A 15,900-nucleotide genomic window follows, 5' to 3' on the forward strand; every position below is an offset into this window, starting at 1 on the left:
GTGGTAGCGGGTGCCACTGCGTTTAGCGAGCAAAAGCCAGGGATGCTGCTCAACATCCCACAATGTGGGGACAGCCCCCCGACAAAGACTATTTCACCAAAAATGTCAACAGTGCCGAGGGTGAGAATGGGGCCAATGGATGGGGATGGGGGCTGAGGTGGGGTCCCAGGTTCTACTTCATCCAGCCTTTTCCTGGCACACAGGACAAGATCCAGAGATGGTCCTAAGGCCTGGCAAGCCTGGGGGGCAGACACCCCCGGGCCACAGCCCTGCCTTCCCACTGATAGGCCCCAGGCAGGCACACTGCAGAGGCCCAGCAGCGGTGGCCTGGGCAGGGCCAGCCAGTCTCTAGGCCTCGGTTTCCACACCTTCACGGTGGTGTGTGGTGAAGGACTGTAAGAGCTGTGTGTGTGCTAAGGGTCCCTTCCCATACCTACACCCCAAATCATGCCGAGGTCCACCCTCCTCTTTAATCTTGGACTAGAGGGTATACAGATGGGGAGTGGGGCAGGTGGGGAGGGAGAGTGAGCCACGGTCCTGAGTAAGAGGTCTAGGGGAAGCTTGGGGGGGCCAGGGCAGGGCCACATGGGACTCTGGGAGAGGGCTCAGTCCCCACAGTCGTCCATCTTCCAGCCTGTCCCCACCTCTTGCAGCCCAGGCTGACCCTCCGCCGAAGGGTCCAGATCTTGCTTGGGTGCTGGGTCCCACAGCCAAGGCCAGCCTGAGCACACACTGACGGTGGGCCGGATTGCAGCTGCCAGAAGCAGTCTCCTCAGTAGCCCGAGGCCTCCCCACCTTTCCTTGGGTCCGTTGTGGCATACACACAGGCCCCGTCCTGGGACACAGCCTGGACCACGTTCAGGAAAAAGGGCCTCATGGTCTGGTTGTGGCCCCTGTCCTGGAGCCCCTTCTGCACCTCCTGGAGAAGAGAGAAGGCCAGTGCACAGGTGAAGGCAGCTTCGCAACACCTGCAGAGGGGGCAGGGCCCCGGGTAGAGGTCTGACAGCCCCAACGGGGAAGGCAGGACTGGGCACCAGTGGCGGTGAGGATGGGAGGGTGCTAATGCAGCCTCATCTGTAGGGCAAGGAGCCTGTGACCTCCCACCAAAGGTCCCAGTGGAGAAGCCAGGCTCCAGGGAGCATGGTGGGGAGGATGTCACCCAGGCCAGAAGGAGCTAGAGATGCAAGATCACTTCTGTCCTGGATCTGAGGATACCAGGGGCCTAGCTGCAACATCTGAGGAATCCAGCGGCTTTGGCAGAGAAATGGCTTATGGGGACTTACACTGCGAGACCTCTAATTTTGAGGACTTTGAGAGCAAAGCCTTCTTAAGGCAGAGCTTGGGACCTTTCTCAGAGTCCCAGCTCCTCCATACATAGGAACTGCCCAACTGAGGTGTGGGGAGTGCCCAGGGGCCCTGGGGCATGGAAGAGGAAAGATCTTGGCACCAGCAGTCAGGCTACATAGGACCTTCCATCTCAACACTGACATGAGAAGACCAGAGATCCTGGTTGCCAAGAACATGGTAAACTTCTTAGGACCTCGGGCCCTGAAGCTTAGGGCCCCAATGGTTGAGGAATCAGCTGGAGGAAGGACTCAAATTTTCAGATACCGTTTTCTCTGAAGATCCATGAGTCCAAGGACACTGACCCCCAGGCTAAAGGCACCAGTGGTCCTGAGGGTAAGGTGCTCAGAGCATGTGGCTCAGGTCTGAGACAGTGAGACTATGGAATTTGAGGGTGTCAGAAATCCAGGCAGGTGTAGGTTTCTAAGAACCGAGTACCTTGCCTTAGGATTATGGCGCTTACACATTTACCAGTCTGTAACTTTTACACAGATCCTGGAGTGTAGAGGCCTGTGCTACTCAGGCCCCACATTTCCACTTAACATTTTGGACCAACAGACTAAGGACCTTAGCCCACTGACCCTAGGTGCCAGTCACTTCTATTTACAAAGACCTTGATGTTCTACAGTCCCCAAGACCGGGGCCTCCAACCTGATGTTACAGTGGTAGGGCGAGGTCTCCAGAGCACCGTGTCCTTGGGTTATGTTTCTCTGCCTGATGCACCAATTGTCCAAGGTCCTTAGATTTGAAGGCTGAGGTCCTCATAGCTGAGGCCACAACAGGACCTGTGGTCATCAGGGACTCTGTTCCTTAGCATCTAGTGGCCAAACTCCAAGGCCCTCAAGAAGGAGGACCCTTCTGGTCTTTAGTCCCTGGCCTTGGCTATGATAACCCTTGGAGACTCAAGGTTTCCACTTAGGGTCTAGGATTTTCTCCATAGAAGGCCCTGGATGTATAGCCAACACTCTAACTCTCCAAGAGAGCTGAGGATCTTGGCCTTATGGGTTGCTGGATTCTCTGAGATCTCAGAACACAAGGTCCTCAGGGAGTTGATGTTCACAGAGTGAAAACCTCAGTTAAGGGTCAAAGAGGAGGGCCCAAGAAGATGAGCCCTGAGGGCATACTCACTGTCCTTCTGCCATGGGGAGGACCCTATACAGGGAGGGAGCTCCTCGGACTCTGAGAGTCCTTAGTCTCCAGCCCCCAAGACCAAGGTTCTCAGGGACTATATATTCCCTTGGAGTAAATGTTCCTCTGTCTTTGGTCCTCAGTGTTCTAAGGGCCATGGGAGGCAGCTCACAGCAGAAATGGCAGCTTTGAGGACCTTTAACCCCAGCTGGCTGAACTGACCCCAGGCATGAAGCTTGGAGGCTTGAAAAGCTGCCAGACTTTTAAATGAGATCTTAGTGAAGGGAAGGCTTCTGCCAGCCCAGCAAAACTCTGAGGAAGGTTGGGGCAGAGGAGTGGGGGCAGGGAGTTGGACAACAGAATTTAGCTCTGAGCACCTGCTTGTGTGGGGGAAACCAAGAAACGTCCATAAGAACCAGCACCAGTGCGACCCCCATGCCCCAGAAAAAATCCCTATGCAGACTGTCACAGGAATAATACCCTTACAAATAAACTCACACATGAAAGCTATAAATCACACAAGGAAACAGATTACCATGAGGGAGTCTGAGAGACCACAGCCAGGAAAACTAGCTTCTGGAGAGAACAGAATAGAGCAGGAACCAAGGTGCAGAGGTACTTGGCCTGGGAGAAGCATGGACAACACCCTGTTTTCTGACTTGGGGGCCAGAAGACTGGCCTGGTGCCTCCCCCACTGAGCTTCTGAACCCGCGATGGCCCCGGAAGTGGAAGTGTACCCATCCTAAGACACTCAGCGACTGAGACCCTACCAGGGGCTTTGAGCAGCATGCACTGAGGCATCTGTCCTAGCAGTGTCAGGGATAGTGGCCTTACCCGGCTGAAGTTGGGCTCATATTCCACATGGCCCTTGCTGTTGACATGCAGGATAGGGGCTTCAATGGCAGTCCTCAGGTCAAAGCCAAGCCATAGCTTGTTTATGATGGCCTGGGGGAGGGAAGAAGAACACAGGAAGGGAGGACACCAGCCACCCTACACCAACCCCTCCCTGTCCCTGGGAGGGAGGATGTTCCAGCCAGGAGTTCCCTGACTCACCTGAACCACAGCAGGGATGATGAGCTCCCCACCAGCCCCACCGATCACCAGCTTTGACCCCTGAGCTGCATTGATCAAGATGGAGGGGACCATGGATGATGGAGGTCGCTCGCCTGGAACTAGAGGCCAGATGGGTGTCACCCGCAGCCACACTTCCAGCCAGCACCCTCCAGACCACCCCTCCATTTCTGTCTCCATTCACCACTGTGCAAACAGGGGCTGGGCGAGGCAGCGGGGCTGGCCCAGGGGCCAAACTGCATCGCCCAGCCTGCCTGCCTTCCCTTTTCTTGCCAGTGGGGTCCTCAGTCTCACCAGGTAGTGGGGTGATTCTGGAGTCCGGTGAGCGCCTCCAGCATAGGTCCAGAAGCTCATTGTTGAGGAGGATGCCCGTGCGTGGCGAGTACAGCATTGCTCCAAAGCTGCAGACAGAGGCAGAGCCTGGGCTCGGGCTGTGGGCGCCAGTCTCCCACACCAGCAAAGCTGTCGAGCACCGCTTTCCAGGAGTCCCTCATTTTAGTGGCAGCCTTCTAGCATGCTGGAGCTGCCATTCTCTCCCTGGCACTGCCCCCCAAGGATCCACCTGTGCCCCCCAGTTAGGGCATCCTTCTGGGTAAAGCTCATTCCCAAGCGGGTCGTGGTTCAGGGCCACCCATCTGCAGCCTTTCAGCCAGAAATGACAGAGGTGTGTGGCCCCTCTGACAGAGAAGAAGCAAAGGGAAAAGCAAGGTACTGCCCCATGGACGCAAGCAAGGGGAGACTAGGGGGCCCGTAAAACAAGCTGAGGGAGCAAAGGAGCAGGGCCTGGGAACAGGCAGGAACATACGGCGTGTTGATGGTGCTCGTGGCTGCCACAGCACTGCCATCCTCCCCCAGCACAGAAACGTGCGCTGTGCCCATCCCGTGGCCCCAGGCCCCGGCCAGGCTGTAGTGGCTGAGATGGTGGTCACCCCGAGCGTCGATCTGCTGCTGGATGTGCTGGGCCAAAGCCTCTCCCAGCAGGTCCTGGGAGGCGTTCTGGGGTGGCCGGGCAGATGGTAGGAACAGTAAGGTGCCAGGTAAGCCCACAGAGAAGAGGGTCTCCTTTGGAGGCCCTCTCCCGTGCACCCACCTTGAGCCCAGGCTACCACCAGATGCTGCTCATCCTCCGGGCCCTCTGAGATATGGAGCCATCACTGCCTCTCTCACACCTGCCACTCTGGGCCCCTTCTAGTCCGCAGACCTCCTCACCCTCCCTGCCCTGGGCCACTGCCAGGCTGTCCTGTCCTAAAACCTCATACATCTCCCTCCAATCTCACCCAGCCAGACTCTTGGGGTCCAGGAACAGCCTGGCCTTCCCTTCATGCTGAGCCCTGGGGCTGGGACGGGGGCTCTTCACCAGCCACAGGCCATCTCACCTGGATATCCGGGTGGCTACGAGGGTCCCACAGTCGCCACCTCTGTCCCCCGGCAAACTTGAGCGTCTCCACAAGGTGATGGTACAAGTTCACGCTCCCCTCGGGCCTGGCCACCGACTCAGAGGAGAAGTTGAACCCTGGGAAGGGGAGGGGTGCAGATATGGATGACCCTGTGTAGCGGGTGGAATGTTGGCCCCCCTCAAAAAAGATTTGTCCATGTCCCGATCCCCAGAACCTGTGAATAGTACCTTATACGGCAAAAGAGTGAATTTTACCTTATAGGGCAAAATGTGTGATTAACTTAAGGATCTTGAAAAGAGCAGATTATCCTGGATTATCCGGGTGAGCTCTAAATGTAATCACACAATTAAATGTAATCTTATAAAACAGACACAGAGAAGAGGAGGAGGCCCTGTGAGCAGGAGGCAGAGACTGGGAAGATGTCGCCGCAGCCTGGGAGTGCTGGCAGCCACCAAAAGCTGGAGGAGACAAAGAACAGATTGTCTCTCAGAGTCCCCAGAGGAGCCATGGCTCAGCTGACACCTTGATTTTGGACGTCTGGCCTCCAGAACTATGAGAGAGTGGATTTCTGTTGCTTTAAGCCACAAGTTTGCGGTAATCTGTTATGGCAGCCAAGGGAACTGAGATAGTCAGCCTCGGGCAGCTCCAACCCTGGACACTGCGAGGACCCCCTTTCACCATCTCACAGTCCAGGCCTCAGCCCTGGATGCACACACGGGCCGGGCAGCTCACCACCTGCACCGCCCACCTGCTCCTGTGCCCTGGGACCGGATCGCCTGCAGGGGAGGACTCACTGGGTGGATGGTGTCAGACCCTTCAGCAAAGCCCCGAGTGTGGACTGCTCCAGAGGCTCTAGAGCACAGCATCTTGCCTGTTTCCACAGCCCCATCTTTGGTGTCTGAGGAGGAGGCTGAGCTGGAAAAGGAAGGCTGCCCCGAGCTACCGCTGGGCTTGGAGTTCCCAATGGGGGCAGGACTCTGGGTGGGAGGGCTGAGAGTCTTTCTTACCTTTGAGCACGCTGAGGATGAAGCTGAGAATCGCACCCCCTGCGGGTGGTGGCGGTGAGTATAGGGTGTAGTCCTCCAGGGGCACCGCCAGGGCATCCACTACCTCCGGCTGGAACTCTGCTAGGTCCTGCAGGGTCAGCTGGCTACCTGAGATGAGACAGAAAAGACTCCATGTGCAGATGGAAAAACTGAGGCAGAGAGACAGCCACGGATCCCAGGTCACATGGTGGGGCTTCCTCCATCCCCTAGGCTTCTAGAGCCCTAGGGGTGATGGAAGGTCTGTGGGCAGCGGTGTCAGGGCTGGGCCCTAGAGCCAGGCAAGGGATGGGTGGACAGAGGCCGAAGGCAGGCAGGTTGGTGGGGAGAAGAGGGGAAGGTGAGAGAGGCAAGGTGGCCTCTGACAGACTGTGAAGGTGGTGGACAGCTCCAGTCCCAGGAGCCCACTGTGGCCACCACTAACTCCCCTCTGTTGGCCCTAATTTCTGGGAGCTCTGCTCCTCAAGGACTCTGACCACGGGGTCCTGGAGGCCAGCAGCGGGCAGGCCTGGATACATGGCCTCTCCAAGTCCTGGGAGCGGTCCACACTCCGGCAAGGATTAGGGAAGGGCCTGCCTTCACTCCTAGCGTCCAGAGCCAGCTCCTTCTCAGGCAGAGCTGTGGGCTCTGGGAACTCAGCACAGCTGACCTTGATCGGCAATGTCCTCCAGCAGCATCCGGCCCAGCGTCCCTGTGTAGAAGACTTCTGCACCTTCTGTGGCCACGGTTTCCAGGGTGGCAGCCAACGCGGGCCATGGGAATGGGTCCTGAGCCTTCAGAGGTTCTGTCCCATTGAAAAAGAGCTGCCTGGGGAATTGGGGGCAGACTCAGGGTGGGGCCAGGTCCTGGAAGGCAGCCACACTCCTGTGGGGGCTCTTGTGGGTTCTTTGAGACCCTACAGGGAGGCAGTCCTGGTCTGGGGTCCTGAGGGCCTGATGTAGACATCAGGGGAGATGGTTTCTCTAAGACTGGGTGGGGCTGAAGCCTCTCACCTCACCCGTCACCCTGGCCCAAGGAGTGTATGCGCCCTAGTCGGGCCTGGGACACCCTTGGGAAGACATGGTCAGCGGACTGGCAGGGTGGGCAAGGGAGGTGGCCAAAGCCCTCCTGCCAGCCCAGAGAGGCCAGAGGACGGTGGCAGAGCCCAAATCCACACCCTGGAGTCCCATCACGTGGATATGGCCTGAGCCACTCGGATTAGGTTCTGCCACATGGAGCCTGAAAGTCTGAAACCGCAAAGTACTGGCCTTCCTGGCCTTCAGGCCCCCGATACCACCATAGGGTCAACCCTCCAGTTTGAGGAGGCTCTGAGGTAGAACCGGGGTAGGAGCCAGGCAAAGACAGGCCAGAGCCTGAACCCAGGAGATGAGCAGGAGCCCTGGGGCTCCCTGGGGAAGTGCTCACCTCAGAGAAGTCATGTACAGGAAAGGCCGTAGGAAGTCACTCTGCAGGAACTGACTGAGGGTAAAGGGCATGCGGTAGTCCCCTCGGAGCAGGGAGATGGTGGGCCAGAACAGCTGTGCCCACGGCAGGTGGCCGTGGCGACGGTGGGCCTCAGCATAGCCCCGGAGTTCCCCGGGCACTCCAATCCACTGGGCCCCTAGGAGGCAAGTGGCATCGTGTCCCTGCCCCCAGGCTGCCCCCACCTTGGCCTCAGCCCTGTAGCCTGCCCCAGGGGTTCTCCACCACCCCCACCCTTGCCCCTCCAGCTTGGTCCTCTTGGCGTGGCAGCCAGAATGAGCTTTCTGGAGCCCACACCTGACCATGACCCTCTCTGCTCAAACCCCCATGGCTCCCCACTGCCTTCCCTCAGGGCCCAGCACAAACTGGCTCCAGGAACCCCCACCCCACCCACCACCCCATCTCCACTGAACCCTCCAAGCCTTTGCTAGGCTGGTTCCTATGCTTAGATCACCACCCCCTACTCAGAGAGCCCCTCCCCCAACTCCAGCAGGTGAGGACCTCCATAGGGGCAGGTCAGGACCTCCATAGCTAGCTGCTATCTCCTGGTACCAGAGTGTCAGAGCCTGTCCAAGACGCCCCTTCAGGGGAGTGTTTTGGTCAGCCCCAGTGGCCTGACGGGGTGGGAGCCTGTGGTCCCTCCAAGGGCTTCACCTGTGCCCAGTGGCTGGGCCTGCTCACATTGGTCCAGCAGACCGGGGACATAGCTGGCAGGCACCGTCTCCCTGGCATTGATGACTTCCACCTTCCCTAGAGTTGGGGCAGAGCATGTGAGTGCTCAGGGGCACTCCTGTAGCTGCCAGACCTCATCCCACACAAACCACCCCCCCAGCCCCCCGCCCTGCCACAGCCCTGGCCCTACTCTAGGCCTCACTTTCTCTCTTTGTACCATGAACTAGCCTCTGTGCTGTAGGGGCCAAGAGCAGGCTTCCCAAAGATGGGCCACTTTGGCATGAAGATTATTTGTGAGTTAAAAGCAAATTAAAACCCAGCAGAATCAGGAAAAGCTTTTTACCTCCCCCATCCCCTCCACTACTGCCTGAAAGAATTTACACAGAGGACCGGCTCCAGGAGGACAGCTATCACCACAGACAACTATATTAGCATATGAATGAGGTAGGGTAGGTAGACTGGACCTTGCAAGGCCTGTTTGGTCAAAGTCTTCTGTGTCTCATTGTTTCCCAGGACCTCCCCCCTCCCCACACACATTTGTTTAGCAAATATTTACGCTTCTTTATCTTCCTGTGAATTGCACTCCTTCCTTTTGAAGTCCCAGACCCTTACCCCTTCTCCTTAGCTCTTTTTGCCTGTCTTTGGAATTTCCGTGTCTGTGTGGATTCCCCAGAAATTAAATTTGATTTTGTCCTATTAATTTCTCTCAGGTCAATTTAATTCTTAATCCGGCCAGAAGGACCTTGAAGGGCAAAGGAAATTCCTCCTCCTTGACAGTGCTAAGATTTGAGATGGCCGTGAAGTCTTCACAAAGACAAGCTGGGGGGAAGGGCAGGGGCACCAAGAGGACCCAAGAAGGGGCATGGGTGGGCAAGACAGCTCAGCAAACGCTGGGGATGTTTATAAGCACCTCATTGTTAGCACTTGTGGACAAGCCCATCCTCCCCACGGGGTTCCCCATGCGGACTCACCTGTGGTGGCGTTATAGATGGTGAAGATGACCCCTCCACCCAACCCCATGCTCTGAGGGTTGACGACTCCGGTGCAGACCAGAGCCGCAATGGCGGCATCCACAGGTGAGCCATGTTGCTGGAGGATGGTTCTGGGGGACACGGCATACAGTAAGAGGCCTGGCTCCCCTGCCCCAGCCTCCCAACATGGGCTTACTCGATTGGCATTTACTAGGGAATGGTGACAGGTAGGTGACCTTCTGCTGCCACCAAACCCTGGGTTAGGTCAGAGACCACACTGGGCTGCCCCCTCAAGTCCAGCTGCTCACAGGTCCACAGCCCTCTACAGATGGCAAATTGTCATACCATTTACAATGCCCCTTGACATATATAAGGAACTTCTCAGTTTGTAAGAAGATTTTGCTGTCATGATTCCCTAGGCCCTTCCAGCAGCCCTGGCTCATTTGCCTGAGCCAGACCTCCAGTCCCTCCCAGCAGTCCAGGAGCCCAGCCTGGGCAGCCCCCCCCCCCATCTCGCTGGGGGCACACGGGCCCCAACCCTTTTAAGACTGAACTTTTTCAGGTGACCCCAGGTTCTTGCCCTGCCACCAGGGGCTTGGGTTCCCCAGCCCCCTCCTAGGGCCCCAGTGTCTATGGGAATGCTCTCTGGCCTTAGTCTCCACATCTGTCCATGGCCACCCAGGGGTGGGCCCTTAAGCTCCAAGGTGCTGGTCAGACTGGCCTGTGTCAAGGAAATGACCTTGTCCTTAGGGTACAGCCCTGTATAGTTCACTGGGGGCTGCCTCTTCCTGAACACCCAGGAATCCTCTCCAGTACTTCAAGGAAGCAAGCATTTAAACCAGTTACAGATGGGGAAACCAAGGCCCAAAGAGGGAGTCGACCTGGTTCCCCTCCTCCACCACATTGGACCTCTGACCCCAGCACCCTCCCTCAGCTCAGGCATCTCAGCCTGACCACTCCACTCTGGGCTCACACCCTTCTCTGAGTCCTTTCTCTGGGCTCACACATGAGCACACATGGCTACCACATGGACATCTGCAATCTTGGAATGGGAAAGGGACACATAAAATACAGTCACATCCAGACACAGAGAAACACAAACGCTTAGTAAGAAGAAAACACCATAAGCAAAAACAAAAGACAAATTGTAAAATCTTTTTTTTTTTTTTAATTCCCATTATAAAAGCCTCATCTCACCTGACTCATTGCTTCCTGACTCTGGAAGTGCTTTCTATACTCACCTTCCCACCACCACCACCATCACCACCATGCTCTGGTTTTCCCCCCACCTCCCTGACCTCACATTGCTGAAGGCATCAGGCTCAGTCCTCCATCCTTGTGCGCTATATCTCCTCCCAGACGAGCTGATCTAGGCTCAGACCTTAAATCGCAACCTCCACCCTGATGATCCTTAAATTTTATCTCCAGCTCAGTCCTCTCCCCTAAACTCCAGTCACATCCACAGTCATCCACAAGATACCTCCTCTGGGTGTCTAAGAGGCATTTCACACTTTTTTGTTTGTTTTGTTTGTTTCTTAAGTTTTTATTTGAGGCATTTCACTCTTAACATGACCTAAACTGCATTTTCCTACCACCTCTTGTCCCACCAAATGGCTCCCTTCCTACCTTCACTATCTTCGAAAGGACACAACCATTCACACCTTTGTGCTGGCCATGAATGCTAGAGTCCTTCATGATTGTTCACTTTCTTTCATCCCCAGATCCAAGCTACCAGCATCTCTCACCTGGGCTATTGCAACATCTCTTACTTGGTCCCCTGCCTCTGCCTCCCCCCCACCCTTACATATTTAACAAAATTACCTGTCAAAATGTAACTCAGACATCCCCACAACAGGAAACTAAATAATTCAGACCAAACTTCCTACAGACCACTAGAAAATCCAGACAAATAGAAAACATCTGCTTAAAGACATCACAAGCTGGGAAGAAATACAGGCCTAGAGAAAGAGGAGCCTAGAGAGAGAAAGATGTTTGCTGGTCCTGGAAGAAGTGGCCAAGAAGCCACACAATGCTTTTGACACCCTAGTGTGGCTGGGGGTTGGGTATGCTGGTGAATCACACTTGGAGATGGGTCTTTGCTCTGGAAGTAAAACGAGAAATGGGTCAGCCTTGATGAGCCCAGTGGCCCAAGCTTCACGTCCTTACTGTTAATCAAACTGGATTAAGATGATATCCTGGGCCTCAGATTATTTCTAAAAATTATCTTTAATAATTTTTAACACATTCCCCAAATGCTAAATTTAAAATAGCCAAGCAAACAAGGCAGTAAGACAGCATAAACAAAGCCCAAGAGAAAGCACAATGAAGAAAGACCCATGGGATCTCCAGGTTATGAAACTGTCAGACCACAGTACATTGAAGGGTATAAAAAGCAAGATTAAGAATTTCACCAGAGAACTGGCAACTATAATACATGGAATTAGGAGCTCAATGCTAATAGTAAACTAGCAACAGGTTGGACACAAATTTTTAAAAAAGATTAATTCAATACAAAATATCCAAATCTGGGGCGCCTGGGTGGCTCAGTCGGTTAAGCGGCCAACTTTGGCTCAGGTCATGATCTCGCGGTCCGTGAGTTCGAGCCCCACGTCGGGCTCTGTGCTGACAGCTCAGAGCCTGGAGCCTGTTTCAGATTCTTTGTCTCCCTCTCTCTGACCCTCCCCCGTTCATGCTCTGTCTCTCTCTGTCTCAAAAATAAATAAACGTTAAAAAAAATATTTAAAAAAAACAAACAAAATATCCAAATCTAAGTACAGAGGGGGAAAACTATAGAACATATAGAAAATAGATTAAAAGACATTGGGATAAAACAATAAAAAAATCATGCAAACGCTAACTAACATTTATAACTATATTCATTTCAGACAAAGTAGATTTTAAGAAGACAGATATTATTCGAGATAATAGGGATACATTATTATTATAAAAGCTCAATTCAACATGAAGACATAAGAATCTGAATGCATGTACACTTAGTTTAAAAATGCAAAGCAAAAATTGGCAGAACAAAAAGAAAGAGACAAATATACATGGTAGAAACTTTTAGGCTGGGAGGCAGGTCAGAAACTTATAGAATAAGTAGGATAAAAATTTGTAAGGCTGTAGACGATTTGAATGACACCACTGTAATAAAATGACTGAACTGACACATACAAAGTGATGTACTCAGAAATCATGCAGTTGAATACACGTTCAAGAACACATAGAATATTTATATAAACAGATCATATTCTGGACCTTAAAGCAAGCCTCACAAGTTTCAAAGAACTGAAATCATACAAATGACTTAGAAAATCCCCACATATTTGGAAACCAAGAAAAACACTATTAAACAGCTCACAGAACAAAGAAGACATTACAACAGAGATTAGAAAGTGTTTCAAACCAAGTGCAGTGAAAATACTACACATCAGAACTTGGGTTATCAGCCATCTTATGGGAGGAAGGAAAGGGGAGGCAATGGGTCTGAAGAACTTCCACATCCCCCACAGGGTCTCAGAGGGAAGAGATCAATGTGAAAACCTTCACTCAGATGAGTGTTACAGATTGTGTTAGGCAGTCTCCAGCTTATGGGTGAGTGAAAGGTAACCAAGAGAAGACATGGTGCTAAAGAGTTCTGGGTCCTAGAACTCTCAAAATGAATAAACCAACACCCTCCTCCAGGGCAGAGAGCCCTGCCCTGATGAGAGGCTACTGTAGTAGAAGCAAATTGAACAGGACAGGAACCACAGAGGCAAAAGAAAGAGAAAACAATTGTCAATAAGTAGGAGACCACATATATTTTTCCAATCATTTTGTGAAAACAGCAGAAGGAATTCAAGAGCTATGAAGTAATAAAAGCTATTTTGACCTGCCTTCCAGCCTAAAAGTACAGGAAAATTCATCTTGCTTTACCATGGATAATAAAACATGTTGAAGTCATACCCCATACAGAATTGTTATAAGAAAAAAAGATAATAAGGAGCAGCATAATGATCCATGGAGGCATGCTAAAAAGATGAGCCTACAAAGCAGATGTAAATGGCAACTTAATATATCAAAATGTGCCAAAATAAATTAAAAGAGTTATAGAAGCAACGAAGGGACAGCCTACATCAGAATTAGAAAAACTGCAAATGAAGAGACTAGAAAAGATGACTTAAAAAACAAAATTATAGAACTCAAGAAAGAATAAAACATAAAAGAAAAAATTCCCGGAAATGAAGGCTAAGCACAAAGGGCAAATGCCTACAGAGGTTCCTTAAAAGAAAGAGAAGATGAGGGTCACCTGGGTGGCTCATTTGGTTAAGCATCTGACTCAATTTCAGCTCAGATCATGATCTCACGGTTTGTGGGATGGAGCCTCGCATCAGGCTCTGCACTGACAGTGTGGAACCTGCTTGATATTTTTCTCTCCCCTCTCTCTGCCTCTCCCCACTTGCTCATTCTCTCTCTCTCTCTCTCTCTCTCTCTCTCTTTCTCTCCCTCTCTCTCTCTCAAAGTAAATAAACATTAAAAGTTTTTTTTAAAAGATGGGGCACCTGGGTGGCTCAGTTGGTTGAGTGTCTGACACTTGATTTCAGCTCAGGTCATGATCTCACAGTTCATGGGTTCGAGCCCCATGTCAGGCTCTGCTCTGGCAGCATGGAGCCTGCTTGAGATTCTCTCTCTCCCTCTCTCTCTGCCCCTCCCCTTCTTGTGTTCTCTCTCTCTCTCTCTTTCAAAAATAAACATTTTTTAAAAAGAAAGAGAAGATAAAAAGGGGAGAAATTTTTAAATCAAAAAGAAATGAAAAAGAGATTTTAAAATACAAAAGACAGGCAAAGAAGATCAAACACAAACATAATAGGAGTCCCAAAGCAGAAAGCCAAATCTATGGGACAGAATAAGTAATAAATACTATAATTCAAGATAACTTTCATAATTTAAAAGGAAAAAAAACCCCACAAAATTTACTCTGTATTGAAAAAGGCACTCCACTATGTGGGAAAATCAATTCAGAATAGCCAACACTGAGATATATTCTAATAAACCTTTTGGACTTCAATAACAATTAATAATTATTTGGGAATATAGATAAAAAGACTCTTCTAGAAGAGAAAGAAAATAAGATTGTCATCAGACTTTTCAACACCAATGCTTTGTTCCAGGGATGGTGAAGTGTTATAATCAACACATTCAAGGAAAGAAAACGTGAACCAAAGATTTTATATCCATCTCAACTGACCATCACCTACAAAGGCCACAAACTGTTATAAACGTGCAAGAGGGAGAGAGTTAAGATGGCAGAGTAGTAAGGGGACCCCAGGCTTGCCTCATCCCTCAAACACAGCTAGATTAACATCAAATCATTTTGAACACCTATGAAATCAATCTGAGGATTAAGAGAACAACCTGCCCAATGAGAGGGAGAGAACGTGACAGGTACAAGATGCTGAGATGTGAACTGGGGGAGAGAAAAGCCATGGCGCCGAGGTGAGAAGGGAGCCCCTTTCGTGGAGAGGAGAGAAGGGAAGAGAGAACTGCACATCAGGCCCACACAAGAAAAATACTTCTTCCCTGAAACCATTGACTGGAGAATCAAGAGGAACTGATTATTGGAAGTTTTTGCAAACAGTGGAGCTCAAAATCTGAGCATTTAGAAGTCTGCGCCATTCAATGGAGTAGATCTGGGCAGGCAGTGGTGCTCCTGTGGAGAAGGAAGGCAGAAGCCCAGGAATGGACAGCATGGTGTAGGGATCCCCTGGGTTTCACTGGGAGATCTGAAGGAAGCCTGGAACACAGGAGGGGAGATTGTTCACTTGTCTGTGAGGGCTACCTGAACAGTGTGGACACCAGCTTCTCTACCCTGCGATAAGAGAGCAGAGTGATGCCATCTTCCCTCACCCACCAGCACTGTTGGACTTCAGCAAGCAACAGAACACTCCCAGTGGAGGCTGGAGCTGCTTACACCAAAACCCACCCTGCTGTGCCCTGCAGGTGCACCTTCACTAGGGCAGGTCTGACTGAGCCAGCACAGTGGGCCTCTCCTCAAGAGGACCAACACAAGCCCCACACATGCACCAAGTCTACTGATCATAGAGTGCTCCAAAGCATCAGCTTCAGTTCTGATGGAAATAGGACCAGGCTTTTTCCTTCCTTCCTTCCTTCCTTCCTTCCTTCCTTTCTTTTTTTTTTTTTTTTCTTTGGAATCAGGCATACAGTTTTTGGTCTGTTTGTTTGCTTGTTTGGGTTTTTTGTTCCTTTTCCTTTCTCTTTTTTTGGAACAGTCTTTAAAAAAAAAAAGGCTTATTTTAACAACTCAAAGCACACCTAGTCAAAGGTCCAAACACTCCCCACTGCAACCAAGGAAGAGCTCTGCAGAGGGCTGATGTGGAGAAAAGAGCAGACAAATCACAACAGCAGACTGCACACAGCATACACCAGAAACACTTCCTGACCTGGCAGTTCCTAGACAGTGTATGACCTCTTCTTATAGAGCATTACTCTCAGGAACAGGAAAAATAACAAGTTTTCATAACACACAAAAGGCAAAAAGCTAGACAAAATGACAAGAAGGAGAAATTCTCCCCAAAAGAAAGAAAAAAGAAACCACAGCCAGGGACGTACTCAAAACAGACATAAGCAATATACCTGAACAAGAATTTAGAGCTACAATCATAAGAATACTATCTGGGCTTGAAAGCATAGAAGACACCAGAGAAACTCTTGCTGCAGAGACAAAAGACCTAAAAACTAGTCAGGCCCAATTAAAAAATGCTGTAACTGAGATGCAAAATTGACTGGATCCTCACAATGAGGATGGAAGAAGCA

At 51.4% G+C, this 15,900-nt stretch overlaps 1 protein-coding gene across 3 annotated transcripts in view; it reads right to left on the minus strand.

The window, feature by feature from the left end:
* Positions 1–772: 772 nt before the first annotated feature.
* The window catches only part of GGT5 (gamma-glutamyltransferase 5), a 29,817-nt gene continuing 14,689 nt past the window's right edge, over positions 773–15,900 (minus strand). The window contains exons 2-13 of one of the 3 annotated variants that reach the window (XM_047088181.1): positions 9,088–9,218; positions 8,099–8,194; positions 7,388–7,583; positions 6,633–6,790; positions 5,948–6,094; positions 4,920–5,056; positions 4,349–4,539; positions 3,838–3,944; positions 3,692–3,729; positions 3,526–3,657; positions 3,307–3,417; positions 773–919 (exon numbers count right to left, since the gene is read on the minus strand). In XM_047088181.1, coding sequence (XP_046944137.1) covers positions 773–919; positions 3,307–3,417; positions 3,526–3,657; positions 3,692–3,729; positions 3,838–3,944; positions 4,349–4,539; positions 4,920–5,056; positions 5,948–6,094; positions 6,633–6,790; positions 7,388–7,583; positions 8,099–8,194; positions 9,088–9,218 — 1,591 coding nt within the window. The other 2 variants (XM_047088180.1, XM_047088182.1) reach the window with 2 other exon arrangements.

The sequence above is a fragment of the Lynx rufus genome, unplaced genomic scaffold, assembly GCF_022079265.1.
Source record: "Lynx rufus isolate CCGP_SWC_20201006 ecotype Redwood Valley unplaced genomic scaffold, mLynRuf1.p SCAF_24, whole genome shotgun sequence".
NCBI classification, from domain to species: domain Eukaryota; kingdom Metazoa; phylum Chordata; class Mammalia; order Carnivora; family Felidae; genus Lynx; species Lynx rufus.